This window comes from Berghia stephanieae, chromosome 11 (genome assembly GCF_034508935.2).
Source record: "Berghia stephanieae isolate SIO BIC M18660-M18661 chromosome 11, UCSD_Bste_1.3, whole genome shotgun sequence".
Lineage (NCBI taxonomy): Eukaryota > Metazoa > Mollusca > Gastropoda > Nudibranchia > Aeolidiidae > Berghia > Berghia stephanieae.
In genome coordinates this window covers 27,212,077-27,237,011 of record NC_088370.1, presented here as the reverse complement: position 1 = coordinate 27,237,011, position 24,935 = coordinate 27,212,077, and the positions used below count along the sequence as shown (strand labels likewise).

Genomic DNA, 24,935 nt, shown 5'->3' with positions numbered 1-24,935 from the left:
CCAATCCATAATATTCCAAAAGTGGAATCAGAACGTCAGAAAATAGGAATATGAGACCAAAAAAAAAAATATGAATCTTTTATAATGGATAAATAATTCTGTATCGAAATTACCACCAACTTTGTAACCGAACACATGTTAACAATGTTAACCCTCTCCGTCGGACACAGTGATGGGAAAACTACACATCACATGAATACATCGATAATGGAATAGGGAAGGGGGAAAGGAAGGAGTCCAAGTAATTTTCCTACTTAATTCCCTTTTGGAAATTAAATCATTTTTTTTTAATTCACCTTTTAACCCTCCCCCCCCCCCCCCCCTTTTTTTTTTTGTCTCCCTCCATAGTCATCATCATTTGTGTCCCTTCGCCTCAAAACGGTATTAAGTCGTGATGGCTAAGATGTTGAAAATTGAATTTATAATCAGGAATATCAGACTTGTGTTGAGTTTGTATGATTTATTGAAGAGAATGGATACCATATTTCAGGGTGCGAATGCCAACAATTTATATTTTCGACCAGTTTAGCAATATAAATCGGCTTTTGAGCATCTGGTTCGTTCCGACATAATACAGTTTTGAGACTTTGGGTCACATTTTTGAAATCTGGAATTTTAGAGACAATGGTGGAGTAGTGAAAACGGAAGAGTGGAAATAGGAATATATATGATTCCGCCAAAATTGGAAGTATTGGCAGGTTTGTGTTTCTGTTGAATCCCAACTTTTTTCATATTAATAAATGTACATAATATTATTGCTATAACTGTATATAGACAGACCTCGCCGAATTCACAATGAAAATAATAATTTGAGATTTGTATAGAGCAATATCCACTAAAATAGCTCAAACCGCTTTACAGTAGTTTCCAAGTCAACACTTTGTTACAACAGAAACACTTCACATCTAGGACTCTCAACATGACACCTCTTTATATATATATAACTATGCGCCGCTCAGATCAAGACTCGAACCTAGGACCTTATAGCCCGATTGGCGAGTGTCATGCCACAAGACAAGAGCAGCACCAGTAATGCGATCCATGGATCCAGGCATCAATGAAACACGAGCTGCATTGTTTTTATATAAAGATATAATAATATTTCCTCTTGATGTTAACCCTCTCCTTACCAACCATTTTCAGAATTTTCCCCAAAACTTCACACCCACTCAATGCCCAAAAACAGACAGTTCTTACTCAAACAGAAAAGCAACAAGCACATTCTTTCTATACATAATAATATTGTTCGAAAATATGAGTTCTATTACAGAATGTCAAGTTTTTATAGCTATAGATAGTATGCGTTTGGCTAAAAAGCTCATAACATCGCCATCCGGAAGTATAAGAAACCAACAAATAAAACTCTGTGTAACCTTAAAGGTTTATAGTCTGGTTAATGCAGTTTTGTGAGAAGTACTCATAAACGCGGATGGAAAAAAAAACAATAACAAAGGCCTGACTGACGTCATCTTCATTCTATCTATAGCAAAAAGAAATGAAATCTGGATGAGAAAAGTGACGGTTGCATCGTAACAAATGTGACGATTTTCCAATAGGTGGTAAGGAGAGGGTTAAGAACGAGTTCGTGTTAGAGTAAAATTGAAATCCGCCTATAGAGGGTTAATAGTAATGATAATAATAGATCACTGATAACCGGCGATAACCGCTCAATAAATACGAAATGAATAAAGATATTATTAAAACGAAAACAATTTCTTTGTTATTAAAAGCTCGCTTAGGAGAATGTTTTCGTTTTTCTTTAAAATGATGATACTATTCATGACTGAAGATAGACTCGTCTCGACGTTAAAAAATAAATTTATTTCGTTTACATTTTATATTTAAGGGGCGAAGTGGTCGAGTGGTTAAGGCAATGCTCTGTGACCCGGAAGGTCCCGGGTTCGATCCCCGCTTCGGGCAATTCGGTTTTTTTTTTCCTTGGGCATGATTATTAACTCCCAATTTGCTCACTTTGGACAATATGGGTTATTCCTGTTGACATCTGCAGACATCTTATTTGATGAATTATCTATATTATTCCTTCGTGGAATGCCTAGGTGACGATATCTTGTGATGTCGTGGCGGAAGACCGTAATTTTTTATTATTTTTTTTTATTGATGCTAAGCTAGAAGTTGGGGACTGTAAAAAGTATTGAACAAAAATGAATATAAAAACTTCTTCGTGAGGCTATGTGGTCTTGTGCTATTCCATAATGCGTATTTAATTTATTACTTCCATACTGAAATTATGAGGATGGGTGATGTCGACATTATTATACAGTGGCTTTAATCCTTCCTTATCAGTCGTTCGTTTCTCAACCAGTTCTGGAAGAAAAAAAACCCTCATATATTTAAAAATTTGGCCAGAAAACTTGTCCTTCAAATATCAATCGATTAAATGACCTTCATCTTAGAAAAAAAACTCTCAAACTTCGAATTTCCTTGTAGACCTCACAAGGTGCCACCAAGTTTGAGAATTTTTAGGTTTTTTTTGTTTGTTTTTTTGTTTTGTTTTTTTTTTTTGCCAAGATGGGGGTCATTTAAATCGATCGATATAATTTGAAGGACAAGTTTTCTGGCCAAATTTTTAAATGCGCGTTTGTTTTTGTTTTTTTTTTGTTTTTGTTTTTTTTTTTTTGGGGGGGGGGGGGGGTTGGCCATAGTACGTCTGTTTACTGGTTAAATACTTAAATATTAAACACGCAATTTATCGTATAGGACTCGACTCAAAAACCACAAGATTTCAGAGGGAGCGATTAGAGGAAGCAGTGGCTTATCCTCTTTTATTATCAGTGCCTGTAAACATTTCAATAACAAAAGTACAATGTGTTTCCTTTTCGGGGGACATGTAGATAACTCAATCAGTAGACCAGGGTTGTCTGATAAATTTGCAAAAAAATGCCAAACACAAGTCATAGAAAAATGCCAAATAGCTTTTGAAAATATGCGGAACCATTCCAAGCATTACTTTTTATGTTAAAATGTGCATATACATAAAAATGGTGGAGTCGCTCGATTCTTCGTTTGTTTGATTCAGGAGATTGCGTACCTTGAGATACCACAGCGTCCTATCTAAAAGGTAGCAAGCAATTATTACTTCTCATTTAACCCTACATAAAAACAGAGATAAACTCACGTATTATCTTTAAAATGTGCGCTGAACTACCGCTTTGAAAATGTTCATGTATAGATAGAATGAAGTTGACTTCATTCAGGTCTTTGTTATTGTTTTTTTCCATCCACGTTTATGAGTAATTCTCTGTATTAACCAGACTATAAACGTTTAATTAAGGTTACACAGAGTTTTGCATGTTGGGCCGTTATACTTCCGCATGGCAATGTTGTGAGCTTCTTAGCCAAGCGCATTGTCATCCGGAAATATAACAGACCAACACACAATACTATGTGTAACCTTGAACATTTATAGTCTGGTTAATTCAGTTTAGTGAGAATTACTCATATACATTGATGGCAAAAACCAATAACAAAGACCGGAGTGACGTCAACATTGTTCTATCTATACATCCATTTCCAACAATAAACAAGTCGCCTGCTAGGCGTCCGCCCTGGACGTCCTAAAAAAAAGTCTCCAAGCATGACCAAAACTTATAAGGGTCCATTCGTTGTCTTCGTCTTCGTAAACCTGACAATATGACTTTTATCGTGACGTCATTTTTAGCTCAGTGCAGTCAGTAAGTTATCGTTAGTAGTGCTCAATGAAACAAATGATCCCAATGGTTGAACTATTGAACACAACTCACGAATTTTTTTTTTATTGTTGGGGGGGGGGGGCAGCCTTGTATTTTGAAGTATTTTTTGTGAATGTCAGGCTACGAGTTTACTAAGGCTACGGTTAAAACAACCTGTAAAACACCCCCCCCCCCCCCCACCGTCTTCCTCACTTTTCCGGTTATAAATCTATTTGTTTAGAGGTGTAGCCACTTCATCGTTCTTGTTCTCGTAAAGAGTCGTTGAGTCCTTGGGGTGGATTCCAAGGGAGTCAAGCAAGGATCGGCCATGGGACTTTTAAGACCGGTGGATTAAGACTTTGAAGTTATTCCCCTTGTTTTGACAGGCAGGGAATCACGCAAGACAGCACAGATAAAATAACACACCTAAAATATCAACAACTCAAACTAAAAGATTTAGGTAAGGGCTAACCGATGGTGTGTTTGTTGTGGAAGTGGTTGGGGAGGGGGGGGGGGGAAGGGAGGAGACAGAAGAGTCCTGAAAGTTCAGTTGGTAGAGCACTTGTCCTTCAACCAAAGGGACAGAGAGTACAGTCCAAGACTGCAGTTGACTTTTCTGCTCATGACCTGTCTGTCCACCTGACAGTTACGCAGTTCGGCTTAATTTTTGCTGACAAGACATGCCTTACATATGTTTGCCGTCTGTCCTTATTCAACGTGACCAGCACCTATTAAAAGATACTAACTACTAGCAAGTTGACGATTTCGTTCCCAATCCCCACAACGATCGACCAACGACGTGAAGGAAAACGAAGATATCTGTCCAAACGAAGATCTGGCGCTAAGACTCTGAGGACAGCCGATCTTCGGTTTCTCCCACATCATTTGTCGATCGTTGTAGGCTTGGAACGTAACCCTTAACTTGTCAATAATTGCCTAGAACATAATTAATAATTACATGCAATGAAAAAGAAAAGAGAAAAAAGATTGACTTCACCGAGGATCGATCTTGATCCCTTTGGGTGTGGTCTGATCGTTGCTCTACCAACTGATCCATCGGGACTCCCACCGTAGCCATCGTTAAGTTATAGATAGTTTGCGCTTGGCTAAGAAGCTCATAACATTGCCATCCGGAAGTATAACGGATCAACACACAAAACTGTGTGTAACCATGGACGTTTATAGTGTGGTTAATACAGATTAGTGAGAATTAATCACAAACGTTGATGGCAAAAAAAAAAAAAAACAATAACAAAGACCTGAGTGACGTCAACTTCGAACTATCTATAGCCTGACACTGAAACCCAAAAAGGCATTTTGACGTCATTATTTGTTTTGTTTTTTTGCGCCCCCTAGTGAGTTGTCGTTAATAGTGCTCTTGGAAACAAGTGGTCCCATTGGTTGAACTATTGAATACAACTCACGATTTGTTTTCTTTTGTGGCCAAAGACTGGCATTTTGACGTCATTTTTTGGTCAGTGTCAGGCTATAAGTTAACGATGGCTACGCTCCCACACGTTATTATTGGTATCTTACTACACTTTGGTCAGTAACATTTTACATCAAATATTCATGGATTATAACGAGCTGAAATTTGGCTTTTTTGGGGGAAAAAAATCTTGAACCTGGGACCTCTTTGTAAGTATATCTCTCGCTATATCTCTCGCTCTCTTTCTCTCTCTCTCTCGATATTTCTCTGCTCTCTCTCTCTCTCTCACTCTCTCTCTCTCTCTCTCTCTCTCTCTCTCTCTCTCTCCGATAAAACACACGAAAAAAAAAACTAACGCGTTTACAAAGCGTGCTCAGGGTGCTTTACATGGAATCCAGAAACAACAGCAACATTTAACATGTAAGACGAGACATGTTACCGTCTGATAAGCGGTATTATGATTGTGATCTCCTTTTACACCCGAGTACGGTGAAAGAAAGTTAGTGAGGAAAGAGCCTTTTCCAAGGACTCAGAGAGGAACTCGAACCATGGACCATTTTGGTCCAAAAGCGAATACCAGACCACAAGACCACAGATTACCCATGCAGGTTTTCATCAAAGGGTATAAAGAAAAAGATCGGGGTCCTATTTGGATTATGACTGACTCACCAGGTCCAGTGGTAGGCCTAAATCCCTGTTGAAGCGCCATGTTGTTGAAGGTGTTCCAGGTGGAAAAGTCTGCAGCTCCCATGTAGGTAGGATACCCTCCAAGACCTGCAAGGGAAAAAAAAAGAAAAAAAAAAAGAATTATTCAAGAATAAAACAAACTTTCCTGACCATTGATGTGTATTTGTTGGGGCTCTGACGTGTCAAATAGGATTCAATAGTCTATTGTCACGTCCGCCCAGCAACCAGCAGTTTGGTTCTAAACAAAGAAAATTGGTATTTTTTATTCTTCATGCTGGCTAGAACTTTTTCACATGTCATGTGATCAGACTGTAAAAAGTCAACACATAATCAAATTTATAATGCTTTTCTCCTCTGGATTCACTTTTATGCCCGTCGGAGAAGTATTTCATAAGGGCGTCCGCCATTGTTCCGATAGTTTAGAACCAGTTGCTAAGTTACTATGCGTCATTAGGAGGGAAGTGACGTCACGACTGTTGAACCCTATTACGAATGGGGAACAAATGAAGAATCGCGTGACTGTCAGGCTTTGATATAAGTCAGAACAGACAAACTGGATAAAAATTTTTAAAGGGTTGGAACCATGATGTAACTATAGTTACATCAGGGCTGGGACACAAAAACAAACAAACAAACACACACACACACACACACACACACACATGTATAATCAAAGCGCTTTTCATGTCGAAGTGATATTCAAGAATGGGTACGCTTCATTCAGATCCATTAAGCTCGTGGAGCAGGAGTTTATCCCAGTTTCTATAGCGAAACTACGAGGCTGAACAAGGATTTTGAGCCCGAAACGTTCCGTATTTGGTATTTTGTTCTTTTCTTTTAAAAAATAAAAAATCTGTTATATTCGTTTTTGCTTATTACTTTTTACAGTCCACAGCTTCTAGCAGCTAGCCGGATATCACGTACCAACACACAAAACTATGTGTAACCTTGAACTTTTTATAGTCTGATTGGTCGAATGTTGTGAAAACAAACCACCAAAATTGCTGTCTAAAAACAAAAACAACGAATTAATGACGTCAATTTCGTTCTTTCTATAACTGTGGATAAAGTGTACTTACTTGTATGTCTTGAAATAGATGAGGCAAACCCATCAGTGCGTCCAGTACTGGGCGATAGCTGAGAGCTGTGTGTGGTGTTGAATGGGAATGAGGCATTGGACGGGGAGTAACCTGGGACGTCCGTTGTGCTGTTGCTCCAGATGGAGGAACTGCCGGATGATGTTGTGGTGACGTTCTGGGTGCCGGTGGGAGATCCCATGTATTGGACGGGGAGCATCGTGCGTGGAGAAGGCACGTAGACTGAACTGGAACCTGGACGCCAAAGGAAGACATACGATTGGTTGAATAAAGTTGAAGGCATAAACAAGGGAAATTAATCGTATTTATCAAAAGCCAAAGTATAACAGGGGGAGGGGGGCGAAGTGGCCAAGTGATTAAAGTATTCCCTGTGACCCGGAAGGTCCCGGATTCGAGCCCCGCTTCAGGCACTTTCGTGTTTTTCCCTAGGCAAGATTATTAACCCCAATTTGCTCACTTGGACAACATGGGGGATTCCTGTTGACATCAGACATTATCTTGTTTGATGAATTATCTATATTCCTTCATGGAATGCCTAGGCGACGATATCTTGTGATGTCGTGGCGGAAGAGCATAGAGAAAGTAGAACATGTGATTGGTTGAATAGATGTGACGTCACAACAGGGAACATTCCTTGTACTTTTGTGACGCCAAAGGAATACATGTGATTGTTTTTTTAGATATGACGTCACAGACGTAGGAAATTACTCATATAGGGAGAGTGAGTGGATGATGTCTCTTAAAAATCAAGATTAAAGAATCTTATTTAAGAGATTATGGAGATGTCCATTTTCAACAATGGGTGGATTGATGTATGCAAACAGCACCAACACAATAAGACCCAAAAACAAAAAAAACTAAAATAATTAAAAAAAACCCACCACCATTACAATCATCGCACCACAATCAAAGTAGGCTAATGACACCAACATCATCATCATCATCATCATCATCATCATCATCATCATCATCATCATCATCATCATATTCATCATCATTATCATTATCAACAACAACAACAACAACAACAACAACAACAACAACAACAACACGATTGACCTACCAGAATGCAGGTAGCTGTGTGTGACACTGCCCTGTCCATATAATATCATCATCATCACCATCATCATCATCATGATCATGATCATCATCATCATCATCATCAACCTCATCATCATCATCATCATCATCATCATCATCACCATCATCATTATCAACAACAACAACAACAACAACAGAAAGGCGGACACCTACCAGAGTGCAGGTAACTGTTCGTGACACTGTCCTGTCCATACCCAGCGGCAGCAGGGGTCAAGGCAATCCCGCCAGCTTGATACATCTTGATGCTTCTGCTGGCCACTAAAATGTCTGGGTAACCAGAGACCTCTCGATTGGCTCTCGATCTCCTTCACCTGCAGATTAAAAAATAATGATAAATGAAATGCAATGACACACATTGGTTAAGGCATTGCACGTGACCCGGAAGGACCCGGTGTTTCCTTGAGCAAGATTATTAACCCCCAATTTACTCACTTCAACAACATGGGTGATTCCTGTTGACATCAGACATCTTGTTTGATGAATTATCTGTATTCCTTCGTGGAATGCCTAGGCGACGATTTCTTATGATACCGTGGCGAAAAAGGCATAATAATATGTAATAATAACACACATACACTTTTGAGAAGTTAAACCAGAAATCTTCTAGAGCGCTCAACCATTTAACCAAGATGGTTGGACTTACAAATAGCAGGAAAGAGGAAAAAGGGACGCCCAAATACTAGATGGTGGGATAAGGTAAAGGATGATAATATAATGAAAGAACTGGGCCTGGAGGAAGATGATGCGCTGACCGAGATGCATGGAGATGTGGCATTCATTATGGCAACCCTGCAATATGCGGGATAAGCTGAAAGAAGAAGAAGAAGAAGAAGAAGAAGAAGAAGAAGATTGGGGTTCCACTGGCTTTGGTCTCATGTTTATTCATCTGTGCAGCTATGTGGTCTTGTAGTATGACACTTGCTTTCGGATCGGAAGGTCTTGGGTTCGACCCTCGCTCGGCGGATATTTGAGTCCTTGGAAAAGACTCTTTACTTACATTATCTCATCGTACTCAGGTGTAAAATGAGAACCTGGCCATGAGCAGCATTGTCGCTGTCGGAAAAACAAAATATATTATATTGCCAACTAGGCGTCGTGTCTTGTTCTTCATGTTACATGTAGCTTTTGGTCAAGGACCGTTTGTAAAGCGCTTTGCTTTGAGCACGTTTAGTGGATATTGCTCTATATAAAAGCGCAATATAATTTGTGTATGAGTGTGTTTTGCATGTGTGTGTGTGTGTGGGGGGGGGGGGTGTTTGTGTTTGTATGTATACAATGTGCGTGTGTGTATATTCAATTTATGTGTGTATTTAATGTGTGTGTATTTGTGTATTCAATGTGTGTATGTGTGTATAGATCAGTGTGTCATTTTATCCCTTATCAGAATCCAGTTCCAATCCCTCACCGGTCATTTTGCTATCACCATGGATTACTCTGCCACAACTCCTAAGCCCCCCCCCCCCCCTCCCTGCTGACGGCCTATCCCACACTGGTTACAACCATATGAATAATGGATTTGCCTTCAATCGTAATAAGTAAATACCGCTCTCAAAAATCATGAAAATTCTCCTTTAATGAATGAATGAAGAAATAAATAAATAAATAAATAAATAGATAAATAAATAAATAAATGGATGGTGGATGAATAAATAAAAATATAAATTAAATAAATATGTGAATTAGTAAATGAAAGTATTATTATTATTATTATTATTATTATTATTATTATTATTATTATTATTATTATTATTATTATTATTATTATTATTATCATTATCATTATTATTATTATTATTATTATTATTATTAGTAGTATAGTAGTAGTAGTAGTAGTAGTAGTAGTAGTAGTAGTAGTAGTAGTAGCAGTAGTAGTAGTTGTTGCTGTTTTTGCTGTTGTTGTAGTAGTAGTAGTAGTAGTAGTAGTAGTAGTAGTAGTAGTAGTAGTAGTAGTAGTAGTAGTAGTAATATTCGTGGAAGAAGAAGAAGAAGAAGATGAAGAAGAAGAAGAAGAAGAAGAAGAAGAAGAAGAAGAAGAAGAAGAAGAAGAAGAAGAAGAAGAAGAAGAAGAAGAAGAAGAAGAAGAAGAAGAAGAAGAAGAAGAAGAAGAAGAAGAAGAAGGACAAGAAGAAGAACAAGAAGAACAAGAATAACAAGAACAAGAACAAGAACAAGAACAAGAACAAGAACAAGAACAAGAAGAACAAGAAGAACAAGAACAAGAACAAGAACAAGAACTAGAACAAGAACAAGAACAAGAAGAACAAGAACAAGAAGAACAAGACAAAGAACAAGAACAAGAACAAGAACAAGAAGAACAAGAACAAGAAGAACAAGACAAAGAACAAGAACAAGAACAAGACCAAGAACAAGAACAAGAACAAGAACAAGAACAAGAACAAGAACTAGAACAAGAAGAAGAAGGAGAGCATGAGATTACCAAGACTTCATCATGGTAGTTCATTTGACACACATATTTTGAAATGACACAAATCTTCACATACGTCATCAAGATACATAGAGATACAGGCATGTGTTGTGACGTCAGTCTGCTGGATGGTCTAACAAACGGGTTTTGTTTTTTCATTTTGGTCAGAAAACTTTCAAATTATCTGGTAGTTGGTAAAGCACTCGCTTCACACTTAAACGGACCGAGAACCCTCCATGGTGAAGTTGATTTTTTTTTTTTTTTTTGGAGACCCCCCTCTACCCCCCCCCCCCCCCACATCCCCTTTGTCCACCCACCAGTAATTGGGTAGCCGGATGGATCTGTTAGGTCTATGGGGCGGGGGGGGGGGGGGGGGGGGAGTACTTTGCGACAAAACCAAAAACTAGAGGTGTTTAAATGAACCAATAAGATGCAGAGGGAAAGATAAAGTGAGTTAATGTGACTCATATCTGACCCATCGTCTCTAAACGGTATTATGTCGGAACCCGCCATATGCTTAAAAGACAAATTTAATGCTTAAATGGTCAAATTTATAAGCTGTTGGCATTAGCACCCTAAACTATGGTATCCATTCTCCACAATAAATCATACAAACTCAACACAAGTCTGATATTTCTGGCTATAAATTCAATTTTTTAACACTTTAACCAACCCGACTTAAGACCGTTTTGAGGCGAAGGGTCACATAATTTGATATAAAGGAACAACACAAAACAATGTGCCTCATCCTCTTCCTCCTCCTCAGTTAATGTGACTCATATGATATAAAGGAACAACACAAAACAAACAACTTTTCGGCCCTTGGCCTCTGTTACGAGACAAACAACAAAACACAAAATTAGTGCGATAGACTAGCGCAATTATTGTTATTGTCCGTTTCACGTTACATAAACCGGGATAAAGTCCAATCCAGTAAGTCTATCGGACGGCCCTGAAGACCATAGATTGAGATGACGTTCATAACTAAGTCAAAAAGTGTCAATCCTTAGACTTCTGTGATTCTAGTCTCAAGAAAAGGGCATCATGGCTCAGCGATACGGTCTTTGCTTCATACCTGAAATGGCAACGCAACGAGTTAGAATATCCCCGCTGCGCTGTGTGGCATTGAGCAAGTCACCTCGTCCTAGCTCAATTTGCATGCGCTGCACTGTTATTATTATTATTATTATTATTATTATTATTATTATTATTATTATTATTATTATTATTATTAGATATGAAATGGTATGTTACATATTTTATATATATTTCATTAAACATATTATATCAATAAAGTGGCCAAATGCAATTGATAATATAGTACGTGAATCAACGAGGAATAACTTAAATGGTATAAATTGTTTGGCGAGTATTGAGGCAATCTGGCCAATAAATTGTGGCCAAACTAGGTAATGTCTCAATGTTTGTCCACCTTCCGTCCAGCGGTGTAACCCCATTTGTTTACAGAATGGCCTGGTGTCTATTTGACTGTTTATCTGTCTGAATTCTTTAAGATCTTCTTCATCCCTAATACATGTTGTAGCCGAGTGGTATCGGTGAAGTCTGAAATTCAAATTATGATGTGGTACGCCGGACCTGTACTGTGTGGATGATTATGTGGGTAGAGATAGGGTTGGAGAGGGAGAGAGAGAGAGAGAGAGAGAGAGAGAGAGAGAGAGAGAGAGAGAGAGAGTAGAGTGAGAGATGGAGAGAAATTCTTCTTCTTCTTTTTCTTCTTCTTCTTCTTCTTCTTCTTCTTCAGAGGCAACGCTGTTAACGGCCATGTACTCATTTCAATCTCAGTACGGTGAGAGAATGTGAGTAAAGAGCCTTTTCCAAGGACTCAACTATGCGCCGAGCAAGGCTCAAACCCAGGACCTTCCGATCCGGAAAGCGAGTATCATACTACAAAACTACATAGCCGCACAACAGTTCCTGATCTCTACTATATTGTTTCTTTGGTATTCTTTTTCAGCGCATACTAATAAAAAATTACTATCTTTTAAAATTAAACTACACACACACACACACACACAACACACACATATATATATATATATATATATATATATATATATATATATATAATATATATCTATATAACAACTGAAAACTGAAAACTGAAAACCCGAATTCGTTAGTTCGTCTTTACCGCCATGCCACTGCCGCTGCTCGTCAACAACAACTTCAACATAACAAGTTTATTTTCTTTGCATCATAATCAAAACAACCCTGGCGGCCCCCGGCCGGCAAGAGCTAGCACACCAGCGAGGGTGAGGGGTAACGATCATTATTCAAACAAGGACGCCGCTTTGGCATTTTTGATTAGCAAGAAAAAAAATCAAAAATTTATGTTGTTCATTTTTTTTCCGTTTTGAAATTTTTAACTCACTCAATCCTAGAGATTTTTGCTACTTTTCAAATTTGGAGAAAAAAAATGTATTAAAAATGAGCATGTGCATAGATATTTTTTATTCAATTACCATTAACATGTAAAAATTAAGAACATTAGCTTTGATACTACGCCTATAATTTGCCTCAGAAAAATGTAATAAATAGGCATGGGGTAAAATTAACCCGGGTAAACAACGGATATAGTCGGTGTTACGGTTGAGTGAGTTAAAAGATTAATTTTTGACAATTTTTACAGTTTTAGAAATACATAAAAAAGGGGTGGAAAGAAAAAAAAATTTCTTCATTATATGAAAGTAATTGAAAATGGAAATTATATTGCTGCTTTAAACTTGAAGAAATATAATACAAAATATTGCTGCTTGAAACCCATTCATTCATCGTGTTTTGTTGACAAAGGGATAACCCGAAACGTTCACAGCATCGGCTGTCTTTATAAATAAAAATGAGGCTTCCATTTTTTTTCTATTATTTTATAAATGTAATAAAATTATTTAGATCTATATTTTATGCATATATTTTATTGACGTCATTCTTCAAAGATTACGACAAACTAAAGCGATGGTGCGGCTATGTGGTCTTATGGTATGACACTCGCTTTTGGATCGGAAGGTCCTGGGTTCGAGCCTCGCTCGGCGCATAGTTGAGTCCTTGTAATTCTCCTTACAGGCGTCATGTCTCGTCCTACATGTTACTTGTTGCTATTGGGCAGGGACCCCTTGTAAAACGCTTTGAGCACGTTTAGTGGATATCGCACTATATGAAAAAGCCTGTAATAATAATAATAATAATAATAATAATAATAATATAATAAAATAATAATAATAATAATAATAATAATAATAAATAATAAATTAGAAGAAGAAGAAGAAGAAGAAGAAGAAGAAGAAGAAGAAGAAGAAGAAGAAGAAGAAGAAGAAGAAGAAGAAGAAGAAGAAGAGACTTCTTTTTTAAACTCCACATCTGGCAACCCTTGACTACATCATCCAATATAAAATGGTGGTCGGAAATTTGAGAAGGAGGAGGAGGAGGCGGCGGATGAGCGGAATGTGTAACCTTGTAAAGAAACAAATTATTATTCTTGAAATTAATATAACATTTAAAAATTCCCGTCTCGGCTCTCCTGTTACCGACAGAACTGCGTGTGTTTATAAACACTAACACTTGATAATTGTTGTGTACAGGGGCGGCTCGTGCAGTTGGGAAAGTCGGGCGGAGCCGCACGAAAAGTAGCACCATTCATTATCCGCGAGTAGACTTGCCTGTATGAAGTAAATATTTAAAACTTCGCAAATTTCAGTTGGAATAAAAGAAAATTTATGAGAACAATTTTTTTTTATTGATTACGAATTGATGACAGGAGTATTAATGATTCAGATGCCTACTGTGTGCTCTGACAACAATTTTTTCTCAATAAAAAATCAAAAAACAAAAAAAAAAACAAAAAATCAAAAGACTTGAGCTTTTATATTGAGCAATATCCACTAAACGTGCTAATGGCGATTTATGAAGGGTCCCCGACCACCAGCAACACGTAACATGGAGAACTAGACTTGACGCCTGTTAGGCGATATTAACATATTTTTTTTTATTCCGACAAAGACAACGCTGTTAATGGCCAGGTATTCATTTTACACCTGAGTATGGCGTGAGAATCTGAGTAACGAGCATTTTCCAATGACCCAACTATACGCCGAGGGAGGCTTAAATCCGATCCGAAAGCGAGTGTCATACCACTTGTGCGGCTATGTGGTCTAGTGGTATGACACTCGCTTTCGAATCGGAAGGTCCTGGATGCGAGCCTCGCGCTCGGCGCATAGTTGAGTCCTTGGAAAAGGCTCTTTACTCACATTCTCTCACCGTACTCAGGTGTAAAATGAGTACCTGGCCGTTAACAGCGTTGTCTTTGTCCAAAATATTGTAATATCGCCTAACAGGCGTCATGTCCTGTCCTACATGTTAAATGTTGCTGTTGACCAGGGACCCCTTGTAAAGCGCTTTGAGCACATTTAGTGGATATTGCGCTATATAAAGCTCAATTTAATTCCAGTAGACCACATGGCCTATAGTTTTGCCAAGATGATGGTCATTTTAATCCAGCGATATTTGACCGACGAGTTTTCTGCCCAAAAATAATTAATAACTCGTGGTATCTCAGAGTACAGTCATGTTTTTCAATGCAACTTAAGAGTATAACAAGAAATGAAGTGAGTAGAAAAGTGCAAGAAGACAATAGAGAATAAAAAACTTCGAGCGCCTTCGCCGCGCGCGAAGTAGTTTTTATATTCACTATTGACTACTTGCACTTTTCTACTCACTTCATTTCGTGTTTTTATCAACACAAGTGCCTGCTCCACTCACTTTTCTTAACCTTGAGTCATCGGTTCAAAATTATGCATTCCATTCTCTGATGTTTCTTCTCAAACTTGATTTTGATTCTGTTTAATTAGTTGTTTTTCTCCCAAAGCCATAAAATCATTGGTTCCGTGCTACAAATGCCAATTATCGTTCGGAATTTTTTCACAAGACACAGTTTTAACGGTATTCATTCCGCGCTCTTTTTTTTTCTTTTTTGGGACAAAGATCATCTCTCTCTCTCTCTCTCTCTCTCTCTCTCTCTCTCTCTCTCTCTTCTCTTCTCTTCCCTCCTCTCTTTCCCTCACTTTCTCTCTCTCTCTCTCTCTCTCTCTCTCTCTCTCTCTCTCTCTCTCTCTCTCTCGCTCTTCTCTCCATGTCATTAATTAGACTAAACTGTGTTTTATACAATAACTCACAGTGTGAACTGCCGACCAAGTAATGGAATCATCTAATAGTTAATCTATGAGTTAAGTGTTGTTTTGTAAAAAAAAAAAAAATATATATATATTATAAAATCATTACATAGGAGAGCATAACTAGGTCGACAATGTTGATTTTACAGCATTTTGTATCGTTTTTCCTTTATTTTATTTTAAGATAGCCATTTCATGTGCGGCTATGGTACGACACTCCGTTTCGGGTTCGAGTCCCGCTCTAACCGGCGCATAGTCCAGTCCTTGGAAACGTCTCCTTATTTAAATTCTCTCATCGTATTCAGGTGTAAAATGAACAAACTACCTGGCCGTTGTCTCCGTCGGGAAAAAAATGCAATATCGACTGCCTAAAAGGGGCCGTATCCGGTCCTCCATGTCCGACTCGTGTTCTTGTTGACTGGGGGCCCATTGCAAAGCGCTTTGAGCATGTTTTGTGGATATTGCGCAATACAAAATCTCAAGTTTAAATTTGGGTTGTGGGGGGGGGGGGGGTAAGTTTGTGGGGTTTTTTGTTTTTTTTTTGTTTGTTTTTTTTTTTTTTTTGTTTTTTTTTTTTGGGGGGGGGGGGGGTTGTTATCTCGCGCGCTCTTATTTTCTCGTTAGTTTTCTCTTTAACAAAAATGAACCGTTTATCTCTCGATCGATCTGGTGTAAAATGTTTTCTAATTAGTCATAACTATAATGTAAAGAGACAGCCCTGAAAGAAACAGTTAGTCTAGATTATTTTCGCCTTTTTTTTTCTTGTCATTTCTCTCCCTTAACAATATCATATTTTTAACATCAAGGGATTCACTTGATGATTATCATGACAGACCACAATTTTGGTATAGGGGTTTGAAATCCTCCCCCCCTCCCCCCACCCTCCCCTTGCTCCTCTCTTTCAGACATAATATGCGCACTTATAACAAACACGCACAACAAAGTAACAAATTTGGGAGCAGGCACTGGTGTGAGATAAAGATGTGAAACGGTCGTGTGTATGAAACAGTTGAGTAAAGTGAGTGGAGCAGGCACTTATATTGATAATAACAAAAAATGAAGTGAGTAGGAAAGTGCCAGAAGACAATATAAAAGAGAATAAAAATTTCTCGGAGACAGTAAATAAGTAGAGCCCGCTCTCTACAGCCAGGCGAAGTTGCCGTATCGTACCAAGTACGATCGTGGGTTCGAGCCCCTATCGCCACCGCGAAAGTTTTATTCTCAATTGTCTTCTGGTACTTTCCTGCTCACTTCATTTCGTGTGAAACAGTTGTGCCAGGCGAAGCAGTTCTTTTTTTTTTTTTTATTTGTTTGTTGTTTTATTTGCATGTGTTGTTATTTTTAAATGTTTTTCTTTCTTGTCTTTTTGCTTTCTCTTTGTCACACACTAGCACTGCAGTTTGATACACAACTTTTCATCTTTAACGTACGCAGAAAAGGTAATGAAATAAAAGCCTACATACCTTTAAATCCTTTTTTTTTTTTTAAAGTGACACACAAGTTTTTTTCGAACTCTCAGTTTTCCTATCTTGTTTTGATCCGACAAAATGTCAAAAATGAATCAAGCATCCCATCGATTAAACTAACGAACGTTTTTGGAATAATCGTCCAGTTTCTTGTGAGATTAATCAACAACACACAGAAAATCCGTGGGAAATAATATTGTCACAAATAAAAACAATCACTGGTGTTAGAATTCCAACAATTAGAGTTTCTATACGATGGTAAATATAATTTGATTCCTGTAGAATTTGAAAAAAAATAGAACTATAGATTCATGGAATGGTGTACATAGAAAAGTTAAAGAAATAATCGGTATAAAATCTGTTTTCATATTAACCAAAATCTATCTGTAATATAATTGTTTTTAACTGTGTAATCTATGTCCGGAAGTTTTATCTTTGAATATATAAAAAGTAATAATTCATACAAGTCATTTAATTAAAGCTATAAATTAACAAAATAAATAAACTTAATCTTATCCATAGTCATTATTTGAAAAATTGAATTAAGTCCGTCCTTGAATCACAATTTAAAAAAAAAAATTATCTTTTTTTTTTATCATGTAGTATTTCACTTTTGTTTTCACGCTTGCAAAAATATTTCAATGTTGACATGTGTTATTAATATAAATCTATTATTTGATTTTATTTCATTTGTGATAACCATATTCTCCCTAAATACTTTCTAATTACCTTTTTAATAATCAACAACAACAAAAATATGTAAGTTATTATCAGTCTAATTCCTCAACATGCTTTTAATCACGACATCACTGTTTTATAATCTTCAGGATTACAAAGTAATAGTTTTATCAAAATACGGATAAAAGGTTATCGTCGGCTATCACAAAAAACTGGAGATTATCTAAATCTGGTCGCGAGAAGAAAAAAAAAACTGCCTTAAATCTCTATCATGAAATTCAGAATTCACGAGTTGTAGAGTACGTAGACTGATATCAGAATCTTGGCCTCAAATATTATGATATCTATCTGATCGCTAGGAGTCTATCTCGATTTAGATATCACAAATCTGAATTAGAATTTGAAGCAGGCAAGCAACCAACCAACAACGGCCACCAGCAATAATATAAAATATCACACCGCCCCTACCAGCGTTGCTGTTATTTCTTTTTAAAAATTTATTTCCTCTATAAGTTGTGTAGAAATGTTACAGCTGAGCTAGTAATTGTAACAGAACTTAGCAGACCTTCAAGAGTTATCCGGCTATCCGATTCCTTATCCTGATGTAGATTGAGGGGTTAGGAAGAACGGATAAGTGGATAAGAACTTTTGATTTGATATCAGGAATTTCGTGTGGGGGGAAGAACTTGGTGGAGCCGTGATAGGAGGAGATAGTCTATGAGAAATGGGGGGATGGGTCTTGAGGGGAGGGGCGAATGTTAACTAGACGTTGATAACAAAAGTCTGATAAATTGCTCCGCCAATAGGAACCGAGAAGAGTTCTTGGGGAGTGGAACGGAGAACATGGGAAGGGCGGGCTGTTATCACTTAGACAGGCTTAGCGGTACCGCCACTGCATTCGTTCATCGGCGTTTCATCGTTCACGCCGTGAGAAGCACAGAGAGGTGAGCGGAATTTGTATAAGGGTCGTAGTATGTAGTATGGTGATTGCGATTCATTGCTGTTGCTTTGTGATGCCAGTAAATATTTCTGTACGTGCGATGGATCTTGGCTTGTAAATACTTACGACAGTGCCAGTGATGTGTTCTGTCGTACTCACTCTATAAAAACACGCACGGTGTTTAAGATTTTGGCCAGAAAACTCATCCTTCGAATAATGATATATTTTATTATATCGATCGACTAAAATGCCCCTCGTCTTGGCAAAAACTCTCAAACCCCTGAGATTTATTAGTAATGATGATAAAGAACAGTTGGCTATATTATGCCTTTTTTTTTTAATCCTTTGAGATGAGAAAAAACAACTTTTGATAACCCAAATAACATCCCCCCAACCCCCCCCCCCCCACAAAGCACCAAAACACACACACACACACACAATACACACACACACACACACACACACACAAATACACAAAACACATCAAAAGCAAGAAAAACAAATAAATAAATAATTTTTTAAAACCCACAGGTCTATTTCATTGGATCCTGGTTACTTTCGTTTCTAAAATCTAAATTGAAAATCGTAGTGTTTTTATGCACCTCCGTTGACGGTGTATCTTAACGGATCGTTTTTATACACCTCCGTCACGCATGCGCATTCCACCCAATTTCATTAGCGATATTGTGTTTTTTCATTTGGACATGGCGAAAGTTATATTGTGACATCTGTAGGATGTCTTTGTTAATAAATTTATATAAAAATTAATAATTTAAAAAATCGAAATATAAAACCAGAAAATAGAAGTTGCATTGAAGGTAAAGTAATGTTTTAGAAAGACCTTATTAAATGTGATGAACAGTCAGGTGGCTCCGTAGCGCAGTGGACAAGCTGTCAGACTCCAACCTTGAAAGTACCGGGTTCGATTCCCAATGTTGACTTTTTTTATTTGATTTACTTTGTTTTTGTTTGCTTTTTTTCTTTCTTTTTTTTTAAAAAAACTTTTTATCATGTTTTTAAAAATCTTCGATTTTAATTTTCTAAAATTATTTATTTATTTGAGATCAGTATTTGCGTGCCATGTTTCTATATACTTTTGATTTTTTAAATTATTGTTATTATTCTTTAATTTATTATCATTGTACATCGGTAATCACTAAGCAGCGTGCTAAACTACAATCTAAAACTATTTAAACCTCATGGACGTATGCAGCAACAACTTTACCATCACCGCCGACGGAGGTGCATAAAAACGGTGCGTTTTTGTACACCTCCAACGGAGGTGTAAAAAAACGCCACCATTGAAAATTAAAAATAATAAGGAAGGGAATCTATTAGAGTCGTAAAGCCCATTTAACCCGAATTTATCCCGGTATTTGTAGCGTGAAACGGGCAATAAAAAAATTGAGCTTTATATAGCGCAATATCCACTAAATGTGCTCAAATGCTTTACAAGGGGTCCCTGGTCAACAGCAACATTTAACATGTAGAACGGAACATAACGCCTGTTAGGCGATATTATAATTTTTCGGACAAAGACAGCACTGTTAACGGCCAGGTACTCATGTTACACCTGAGTACGGTGAGAGAAAGTGAGTAAAGAGCCTTTTCCAAGGACTCAACTATGCGTCGAGCGCGAGGCTCGAACCCAGGACCTTCCGATCCGAAAGCGAGTGTCATACAAGACCACATAGCCACCTATTTCACTCCTACTTATTTTCTCTCTCTCTCTCTCTCTCTCTCTCTCTCTCTCTCTCTCTCTCCCTCCCTCTCTCTCTCTTTCTTTCTTTCACACGTGCGATATACACAACATAAACATATTCATTTGAGTTATTTGTGCCTTAGATTAAAAAGGAAAAGTGATGGAGCAGGCACTTATGTTGATAATAACAAGAAATGAAGTGAGTAGGAAAGTGCCAGAAGACAATGGAGAATAAAAATTTGTAACCGTAAGAGTAGAAGGTGTGACCCATAGACTTCTCTGATTTATAGGATTCAACAGTCGTGACGTCACTTCCTTTCGTAACGACGCATAGTAACTTAGTAACTGGTTCTAAACTATCGGAACAATGGCGGAATCCCTTATGAAACATTTCTCCGACGAGCATAAAAGTGTATCCAGAGAAGAAAAACATCATAAATAATATGATTATGTTTTGACTTTTATACATTCTGATCACATGACATGTGAAAAACTTCTAGCCAGCATGAAGAATCTAAAGTAACGATTGTCTTTGTTTAGAACCAAGCTGCTGGTTGCTGGGCGGACGTGATATCACACTATTGAATCCTATTGCGTCATCTCTCCCATGAGAAAGAAAAGAAAAAGATCGGAAATATGCGTGAGAAAAATTAAGAAAATTGAAGGAAGAGAAAACGCGGTTTTTCCGATCTGAAAGCGAGAATATACCGGTCTAGCCGAGAGAAAAAAAATTAAAAAAAAAAAAATTTGCAACGACCGGGAATCGAACCCGGGTCACCCGCGTGGCAGGCGAGTATTCTACCACTAGACCACCGTTGCTGACGGTTAGTGTTGTAAAGAAGTACTTAAGACATGGCTGAATTGACCACGGATGATAAATAATAATTATACACACGTGCGTTTATATATTGTATAATAAAAGACAAGCTTCACCACCGGGTTGTGGTTATTTTGTGTGTCGTATGACTACAGTTTGGGATATATTTTCTTTTATGCTTTTTTGTTTGTTTCGGTTTCGTTTACGGGTTTGGTTTTCTTCATTTTTTTTTTTATTAGAAGGTAGTGGTGGTTTGGAGGTGGGGGGGGGGGGGGGGGGTGCGGTGTGTGGGTGTGTGTGTGTGTGTGTTTGTGTGAGGGGGGGGGGGATCTTTAGAGCACCTTGACTGGACATACATAAAAGCCAATCCAGAGAGGATATTAAATGACGGCTAAAGGACACACGCACACACACCTATCGGTGATCAGTAAAAATAATATTGTTATGACCATTCATTCACCTGTGCCGAGCTGCTGACCCAATGGTCCGGTGACATATTCTGCCTTACTCTGGAAAAAAACCACATAATATTATTTAAAAATTTGGCCAGAAAACTCGTCCTTCAAATATCGATCGATTTACATGACCCTCATCTTGCCAAAACCTCTCAAACCTGGGACTTCGCGAATTCCCAGGTTTGAAAGTTTTTGCCTAGATGAGGGTCATTTAAATTGATCGATATATTTGAAGCACGAGTTTTCTGGCCAAATTTTTTAAAATATGTGTTTTGCCAGAGTGGTAGCCTTCGTAAACTAATATTTTGGACCATTCAGAGGATCAGTTAATTGATAGTTCGATAGTTGACGTCACTCAGGTCTTTGTTATTGTTTTTTGCCATCCGCGTTTATGAGTAAATCTCACCAAACTGTATTAAACTGACTATAGATAGTATGCGCTTGGCTAAGAAGCTCATAACATTGCCATCCGGAAGTATAACGGACCAACACACAAAACTGTGTGTATCCATGAACGTTAAAAGTCAGGTAAATACAGTTCAGTGAGCATTACTCATAAACGCGGATGGCAAAAAATAATAACAAAGACCAGAGTGACGTCATCTTCGAATTATCTATAAACGTTTAAGGTTACATACTGTTTTAGGCCGGTATAGTTCCGGATGGCAATGTTGTGAGCTTCTTAGCCAAGCGCATACTATCTATACACCAGGGCCAGAAACTGGAGACGAATATCATAATATTGTTTTTTAAAGAGTCAAATGTAAAATCTCTCTCTTTTTTTTTTCTTTTTAAAGAACCCTAAAATAAAATAACAACAAACAAAACGATTAAAAAAAAAAAAAAAAAAACAAAACAACAACAACAACAACAACAAAAAACAAAAACAAAAACAAAACAAAACAACAACAACAACAACAACAACAACAAAGAAAAATACGGTAAAAATTGATAGACATTTGCACGTTTGCACGTTAACGCCTGGAAAAGGTTTTGTGACAGATGTTTATAATATATAGATAGTTCGAAGTTGACGTCACTCAGGTCTTTGTTATTGTTTTTTTGCCATCCGCGTTTATGAGCAATGCTCACTAAACTGTATTAATCTGACTATAAACGTTCATGGATACACTTAGTTTTGTGTGTTGGTCCGTTATACTTCCGGATGGCAATGTTATGAGCTTCTTAGCCAAGCGCATTCTATCTATTAACCAGACTATAAAAACGTCCAATGTTACACATAGTTTTATGTGTTGGTCCGTTATAGATAGAATGCGCTTGGCCAAGGAGTTCACAACATTGCCATCCGGAAGTATAACGGACCAACACACAAACTCTGTGTAACCATGAACTTTTATAGTCTTGTTAATACAGTTTAGTGAGAACAACTCACAAACGCGGATGGCAAAAACAATAACAAAGGCCTGAGTGACGTCATCTGCATACCATCTATACTTTAGGATGGCAATGTTTCTTAGCAAAGCGCATACTGTCTATAAACCTCTTGCCATTCATTGCAACGGTTGGTCTAGTGGTAGAATACTCGCCTGCCACGCGGGTGACCCGGGTTCGATTCCCGGTCGTTGCAACTTATTTTTTTTCTTGCATGATAAATCTGTTTTCTTAATCAGTTTGTGTTCTTTTTTTTTCTTTTTCTTTTTTTAGCAGTCTGGTATTCTGATTTTTTAAATTTTTTTTTTTTTTTGCATGCAACAACAACAACAACAACAACAACAGCAAAAATTATCAAAATTGGATTCAATAGTCTGACACACGTCGACGGCAACGGCGAGCTGCGTGATTCTAAACAAAGAAAATCGGTACTTTTTATTCTTCATGCTGGCTTGAACTTTTTATATGTATGTGATCAGAATGTATAAAAGTCAAAACATGATCAGATTTATAATGTTTTTCTCCTCTGGATACACTTTTATGCTCGTCGGAGAAGTATTTCATAAGGGCATCCGCATTGTTCCGGTAGGTTAGAGCCAGTTGCTAAGTTACTCTGCATCATTTCGGGGGAAGTGACGTCACGACTGTTGAAGCGTATTGTCATCATCAATAATAAATAAATTATCATCATTACCCAAACAAAAGAAGGAAAAAACCCAAAACAAAACAAGAAGCGAACGCTGCTCTCGGCGACCCCAATCCCGAATGAATGCACCCATTCAGTCTCCCCCACAATTTTTATCGAACCTCCTGCCTCCGACAGCAGAGATGCATGAGAAATTCTGACATGAGTATGTATTTATGTTATGCTAAAATACTCACAACATCCACCAGCCAGATTAAACGTGCCAACACGCAAAGCTTTGTGTAACCTTTAACGTTTATAAAGTCTGATTGGTATATTTTAGTGAGAACTAATCACTAAATCGGGATTTTTAAAAAAATAATAAGAGCTGAGTGACGTCAACTTCGTTCCTTCAATAACCTTCAACATCTATAGAAGGAATGAAGCTGACGACTCTTAGCCTTTGTTTCTTATTTTAGATATCATGTTAGTGATTAGTTCTCACTAAAATACATCAATCAGACAATCAACGTTAAGGTTATACACAATTTTGAGTGTTTGTATGTATAATCAGGCTGGCAAACATTATGATTATTTTACCTAAACGCATATAATCAATAGATAGTTCGAAGATGACGTCACTCAGGTCTTTGTTATTGTTTTTTTTTTTGCCATCCGCGTTTACGAGTAATGCTCACTGAACTGTATTAACCTGACTATGAACGTTCATGGATACACACAGTTTTGTGTGTTGGTCCGTTATACTTCCGGATGGCAGTGTTATGAGCTTCTTAGCCAAGCGCATACTATCTATAGTCTGATTTAGTGATATGTGACCCAACGTCTCAAAATGGTATTATGTCGGGATGGACCAGATGCTATAAAGTCAAATTAACGTTAAACTGGTCAACAATATGAAACGTTGGTATGTAACACTCTAAAATATGATATTCCTTCTCCTCTATAACACATACAAACTTAACTTAAGTCTGATATTTCTGGCTATAAATTCCATTTTCAGTATCTTAATCATCCCCACTTAATACCGTTTTGAGGCGAGGGGCCACATATTATGGGCTCTTGACCACAACGAGGACATGTTGGACAGCAGCAGGTGGCAAGTCCCCACAGAGGAAGGGAGTGTGCTGTGAGGCAGGTTCTACACCGAGGTTGAAAATGGCGAAAACCGGATGCAACTCAAAACTTGATGATGTTCTCCGAATATGAAGTAAAAATAAGATATTTTGAA

General features: G+C 37.7%; 2 protein-coding genes and 2 non-coding genes across 6 annotated transcripts in view; 1 reads left to right on the top strand and 3 right to left on the bottom strand.

Moving 5' to 3' along the window:
• Positions 1–18,366, bottom strand: part of LOC144957265 (uncharacterized) — a 66,466-nt gene extending 48,100 nt beyond the window's left edge. The window contains exons 1-5 of one of the 3 annotated variants that reach the window (XM_078888349.1): positions 18,321–18,366; positions 17,075–17,353; positions 8,157–8,314; positions 6,885–7,136; positions 5,788–5,892 (exon numbers count right to left, since the gene is read on the bottom strand). In XM_078888349.1, the coding sequence (XP_078744475.1) occupies positions 5,788–5,892; positions 6,885–7,136; positions 8,157–8,241 (442 nt within the window). In that variant the 5' untranslated portion in view covers positions 8,242–8,314; positions 17,075–17,353; positions 18,321–18,366. Of the gene's footprint in view, positions 1–5,787; positions 5,893–6,884; positions 7,137–8,156; positions 8,315–17,074; positions 17,354–18,058; positions 18,178–18,223; positions 18,297–18,320 lie in introns of those variants that run through there. The other 2 variants (XM_078888350.1, XM_078888351.1) reach the window with 2 other exon arrangements.
• The window catches only part of LOC144957268 (mRNA turnover protein 4 homolog), a 524,240-nt gene that overhangs the window by 284,785 nt on the left and 214,520 nt on the right, over positions 1–24,935 (bottom strand). The window lies entirely within an intron of this gene.
• Positions 21,146–21,216, bottom strand: Trnag-gcc (transfer RNA glycine (anticodon GCC)). The gene has a single exon. It is a non-coding gene; the product is annotated as a tRNA-Gly (tRNA).
• Trnag-gcc (transfer RNA glycine (anticodon GCC)) lies at positions 23,186–23,257 on the top strand. The gene has a single exon. It is a non-coding gene; the product is annotated as a tRNA-Gly (tRNA).